This window comes from Callorhinchus milii, unplaced genomic scaffold (genome assembly GCF_018977255.1).
Source record: "Callorhinchus milii isolate IMCB2004 unplaced genomic scaffold, IMCB_Cmil_1.0 Scaffold6, whole genome shotgun sequence".
Lineage (NCBI taxonomy): Eukaryota > Metazoa > Chordata > Chondrichthyes > Chimaeriformes > Callorhinchidae > Callorhinchus > Callorhinchus milii.
In genome coordinates, this window is record NW_024704747.1 from 16,069,187 (window position 1) to 16,075,271 (window position 6,085).

The window sequence follows — 6,085 nt, forward strand, 5'->3', positions numbered from 1 at the left end:
TGCAACTGGCATTAGCTGAATGAGTGGAGATGAGCTCCTGCCCCACCACCCACCTCTCCTCCCATGGCTCTGTTGCTAAACTCATTCCTCAATGTAAAACTGAGCCATGCAGACTATCATTCCTGGCCTGTGATGAATTATCCGATCCCAAACTATAAGCCTCAGTGCTCCTGGGCAAGGAAAGAGGAGAGAAAAATCAACCCCGGCCCCAAACCTAGTAACCCCACTGGGTCACTGACTGACAGCAAACTCCCAATGGAAGATAAACTTGTGATGTGTAAGATGTGGGTCCAAACAGTTGTCCATCACTCCCAGCTTCTGGGCAGGCAGCCGAGTGCTTTCCCTCAGCCAACTAGCAAAGACCAGGACCAGACCAGTGAGATGGATTTGTGGTAAAAGGGGGAAAGCGGTTATGGAGGCTGGAGGAGGGGGGCAGGGGCGAGCGGGAGTGACCAACTAGTGACTATTCTCCTTGGGGATGGGGATGGCCGGTGGTGTGGACGGGGGAGAATCTCCTTGAAGGCTGAGATGGCTCCAAGTTGATGTGCCTGGCAATGGAATACTAGAATTGAGCCAACCTTCTGTGACAGTCTCTGTTGTCTGGTGCCTGAGCCAGGCGAGTTCACAGTACTTCAGGGCACTGCTGGTGACTGACCAGCCGGTCTAGCTCATTGGCAGGACTTGGAGGTACAGACCATTCTCTGGGAGCTGGGGTTTTCCCACTCAGCTCCTGTTAACCCTGCACGTGAGAGCCCTCACCAGTGTAGGTGGATACTCTGAAGAATGGAGATGACTTTCTGCCTGTGTCAGACCGACCAAAGCGATACTAATGGCCAAAAAAGGAAGGAGGGCCCTTGTCTCACCGTTACCATCTCATGACCATGTAAAAAATAACTGAAAGTAGATTATTCCACTAAACAACCATCAAATCATGCATGATTCACCACTAAGTTATTTCCTGCCTGGAGCAGTGGGTTCTTATTCTTTGAAATTCATACTGACCTAAGCCATAGCAAGGAATATACATAGCATAAAATATTTACACATATATAGATATAGACACACGCATAAAAATCGATCTAAAAAGGTGGAAAAATGCACCCAATAAAGTGCCGAAAATCTACACTTTCTGTGGGGGAGCGAGAAATGTCTTGACATCCACCCCCACCACACACACACACGCATCAAAATGAATCTCCACCTCCCCTCCCACCACAGAAATGTCTATTCTCACTGCAATTGCAAAGCTTGCCTGACAGCAATATCAATGGCAGGCTATGTGGTTTTAGCTGGTGAGACTCCAGCAGTTACCCCAAAACATTCTCTGAGGTCCCCAAACTTTGGTTCTCGCAAACCTGCACCTAATATTTCCCAGAATTAGGTAAGAAGGATGCCTCCGTCCAGCGAGAGTGTGTGCATTCCAGAGATCCACCAGACACTCGTGTTTAAAAGGGCTGAGACTGCATAGTGATCCCTGCACACAGGTCACACTACAGAGTTTAAAACTGTTTGAGAGCAATTGCTGATCATTGAAAGGCAGGGTCTGACCATATGGCTGAGGAGCTCTCTTTAAACAACAACAGCTTACATTTATACAGCGACTTTCACACAGAGTAATGTCTTGGAGCGTTTTAGAGTGGCAAGGCGGTGCCGGGGGGGTGGGGGGAGGTGACCATAGGCACAGTCGAAGAGGTAGGATTTGAATACAGATGGGTGGGGGGAAACGGAGGGCTTGAGGAAGATAGTTTCAGGGGTTGAGGGAGTTTAGGCAATATCATACTGAGCTGGGATAGGACTCCTTATCTCATGCCCAAGGGACAGAACTGTTTTTTTTAGAAATACAATTATAAGGCAAGAGTTTAACTTCTATTCAATTCTTAAGGTTGAAATTTAATTTCTCCTCTCAGATCAGGTAAATGAGGTGCATGTGGGGGAGAGCAGGGGACAGGGGTGTAACATGGAACAGGATAGTCAGTTGGCCAGTAGTTAAATCTTGGGTTAACCGTTGGTCAGTCTTGTTTGGAATTTCCATGTATAGGTGGGATGCATGGAACTCTGTTTGGTTTGGATACTCTTAAGCATGGCGATGGGTTTCAGCTTGTGTCAGATATCCGACTAACACCCCCCCCCCCCCCCTTCCTGTACAGTTTGGTGCTGAACCAACTTCATTCCCTCACATAACAAAGCATCGGTCAGAAAGCAAAGTCTACTTAATTTTTCAAGACTGGGGTGGATAGACATTTGTTAGGTCAGGGTATCAAGGGATACGGGGCAAGGATGGGTGATTGGAGTTGAGGTACAGACCAGCCATCATCTTATAGGATGGTAGAACAGGCTTGAGGGGCTGATTGGCCTACTCCTGTTCCTAGACCAGCAGTGTCTGGAAATACCACATACAAACTGGCAGCCAACACACAGACAAGCCCATCCCCGTGGCTTTCTCTCTCAAGATGTGATAAGGCGCTATATCAAATGCAAGGTTGATTATTATTATTATTAAGACGTCTCGACTAAAAAAGAAAGTTGCAAATACCACCCCAATGTTGACAGATCTCCAATGGCAGAACCGCACGGGCAAGAAAGGACCAGAGGACTAGGTGTCTCCAGACATCAATTAGGTGATGTAAAAAGTTCAACCCCTTGGAGGGGGAGTAGGGAGGAGGTAACACTGCANTTTTTCCCTATAAAATCACACAAGCAACCCACAAAAACACGCATCGCACGCACACATGGCAATTATAAGAATCACACGGTCGTTTCACCCTGCTTGCCGCTGAAAATTTTTGTGTAAAATTTCCGCCAGGAATGCAGCGTCTTTCCCGACCAGATCCAGAAGCTGGAGGTGATGCCCACGATCATGGTCATCAGGTACTTAATCATGAAGACGGTGAAGTCCGGCGTCATGGGTGCAAGGTTTAGGTTGGCCGGGCAGGGCACGGCGTAAGATTTGCAAGTGCGCCTGAGCCAGGTGGTTTGCCACTGGTCCCTGAAGGCTTGCTCATAGAAGTAGCAGGCGATGACGATGGTGGCCGGCACGGTGTAGAGCACACTGAAGATCCCGATCCTCACCATCAGCTTCTCTAGCTTCTCCGTCTTGGTGCCGTCCAGCTTCATGATTGTCCTGATCCTGAAGAGCGAGACGAAGCCAGCCAGGAGGAAGGAGGTCCCGATGAAGAGGTAGACGAAGAGCGGGGCCAGCACGAAGCCCCGAAGTGAGTCCACGCTGCTGATGCCCACGAAGCAGACTCCGCTCAGCACATCCCCGTCTACCTGCCCCATGGCCAAGATGGTAATGGTCTTGACGGCGGGCACCGCCCAGGCCGCCAGGTGGAAATACTGAGCATTGGCCTCGATGGCCTCGTGGCCCCATTTCATGCCGGCCGAGAGGAACCAGGTCAGGGAGAGGACCACCCACCAGATGGAGCTGGCCATGCCGAAGAAGTAGAGGACCATGAACAAGATGGTGCAGCCCTCCTTCTTGGTGCCCTGCGCCACCGTCTTGTACCCGTCCTCCGCAAAACGTTCCACGCACACCGCCTGGTCCTGCAGGAAGAAGCCGGCTACGTAGGCCAGGGACACCATGAGGTAACAGCCAGACAGGAACACAATGGGCCTCTCCGGGTACCTGAAACGCTTCATGTCCACCAGGTAGGTCAGCACCGTGAAGAAGGTGGAGATGCAGCACAGGAAGGCCCACATGCCAACCCAGAGCCTGGCAAAGGTCAGCTCCTCTTGGCCAAAGTACATGAGGCCGTTGGGCTTGGTGTGCTCGCAGGGCGCCCCGCAGTTCTTCTCGCCCAAGAAATGGTAGTTGAGGTAGGACGGCACCCGCAGCTGGCGAGGGCACCGGAACGCCTGGGTGGGGCGCCCTCGGGTCACCGGCTCCGGGTCCCCCGCAGGGGTGGGGTGGGCAGCGGTGGGGCTGCCCAGGTCCGAGTTGTTCTGCCCCACGCAGATCTCGCCAGCGCCGTGGACCGGGAAGTTCTCGCAGCGAAGCCGCTCCGGCCACTGGAAGCCAAACTTGTTCATCAGAGCCTCGCAGCCCTGTCTCGCCCTCTCACACAGGGACCTGCAGGGCGGGATGGCCTGTTCCAGCACCGTGCACACCGGGGCGTACATGGAGCACAGGAAGAAGCGGAGGTCCGGGGAGCACTGGACCTTGACCAGAGGGTAGAACTGGTGGACCTCCAACCCCGCGTCCTCCTGGTTGGTGTGGCCCAGGAGGTTGGGGAGGATGGTCTGGTTGTAGGCGATGTCGGTGCACAGGGGGATGGAGATGGGTTGGCAGAAGCCGTGGTCGGGCACCGAGATGCCCTTCTCGCCCCGGTACTGCCCCGCGGCGCCGCCGGTCAGTGCGAGCACCAACCCGGACACCAGCAGCCGCTCCGCCCGACCCATCGCCGCTCTCCTCCCGCCGTCCCCGGCGGAGCCCCGGACCCGAGCGATCAACTTTGCTCTCCCGTTTTCCGTGCAGATCTGTTCTTTCCTCTCTCTCTCTCTCTCTTTTTCTTCTCTCTCTCTCTTTCTATCCCTCTTCTTCTATCACTCTCTCTCTCCTCTCTCTATCCCTCTCTCTCCTCTCTCTATCCCTCTTTCTATCTCTCTCTCTCTCCTCTCTCTATCCCTCTTTCTATCTCTCTCTCTCTCTCCTCTCTCTATCCCTCTTTCTCTCTCTCTCTCCTCTCTCTCTCCCCCTCTATCTCTCTCCTCTCTCTTTCTATCCCTCTTTCTCTCTCTCTCTCCTCTCTCTCTCCCTCTTTCTATCTCTCTCCCTCTCTCTTTCTATCTCTCTCTCTCCCTCTCTCTTTCTATCCCTCTTTCTCTCTCTCCTCCTCTTTCTATCTCTCTCTCTCCCTCTCTCTTTCTATCCCTCTTTCTCTCTCTCGCCTCTCTCCCTCTTTCTGTCTCTCCCTCTTTCTGTCTCTCTCTCTTTCTATCTCTCTCTCTTTCTATCCCTCTTTCTCTCTCTCGCCTCTCTCCCTCTTTCTATCTCTCTCTCTCTTTCTATCTCTCTCTCTTTCTCTCTCTCTCTCTTTCTATCCCTCTCTCTCTCTCTCTCTCTCTCAGTGGAGTAGTGAAGCCGAGGATTTCGCACTCGCGAACAATCCGAACAAAATAAATCGCAGCCCCAGAATTTGTTGCGGATCAAACGATAAAATAACTCGAGCGAAAGAGAGAGGAGAGGGAGAGGGAGAGAGGGAAAGGAGAGGAAGAAGGAGAAAGAGACGGAGGAGGAGAGAGAGAGAGAGAGGGGGGGGGGGGGGGAGGGGGTGGGGGGGAGGCGCAGAAAGTTAAATCGCCCGATTTTTTGGGGGGAAAACATTCAAATCCTTAAAAAACACACGATCCGCGCGGTATGTTTTTTAGTGACGGACCGAAGGCGGAGAGAGATGGACAGAGTGTGGGCCATCCCAGGGGGAGAGGGGGGGGGAGAGGGGGGGGAAGAGGGGGGGAGAGGGGGGGGGAGGGGGGGGGGGGAGAGGGGGAGAAGGGGGGGAGAGGGGAGAGGGGGAGACCTTAAATAACTGCAAGAGAGAGGGGGGGGAGTAACTGCATCCGATTCGTGGTGTGTGTGTGGGGGAGGTGTGGGGGTGTGGGGGTGTTGGGGTGGGTCGTGTGTGTGGGGGTGGAGGGGGATGTGTAAGGGTGTGGGTGTGTAAGGGTGTGTGTGTGGTGGGGGTGTAAGGGTGTGTGTGTGGGGGGGTGTAAGGGTGGGGGTGTATGTGTGAGGGTGTGTGTGTGGGGGGTGTAAGGGTGTGTGTGTGGGGGGGTGTAAGGGTGGGGGTGTATGTGTGAGGGTGTGTGTGTGGGGGGGGCGGGGGGGGCTGTGTAAAGGTTGGGGTGTGTAAGAGTGTGTGTGCGGGTGTGTGTGTGTGTGTGTGTGAGAGGGGGTGAGGGATGATGTGTGTGTGTGTGTGGGGGGGGGTGGTGTGGGGGGGGTTGTGTGTGTGTATGGGGGGGAGGTGTGGGGGTTGTGTGTGTGTGAGTGGGTGTGGGGGTGTGTCGGTGTGTGTGTGGGGGGGGTGTGTGTGGGGGGGTGTGTGTGGGGGGGTGTGGGGGGGGGTGTGGGGTGGGGGGTGTGTGG

At 53.9% G+C, this 6,085-nt stretch overlaps 1 protein-coding gene across 1 annotated transcript; it reads right to left on the reverse strand.

Moving 5' to 3' along the window:
- Nucleotides 1-1,377: 1,377 nt before the first annotated feature.
- Nucleotides 1,378-4,539, reverse strand: LOC103176843 (frizzled-7-A; the record flags this gene model as incomplete). Its single annotated transcript, XM_007890631.2, has 1 exon — nucleotides 1,378-4,539. A coding segment is annotated over one exon (1,794 nt), but the record flags the coding sequence as incomplete, so codon positions are not given.
- Between the last annotated feature and the right edge of the window lie 1,546 nt (nucleotides 4,540-6,085).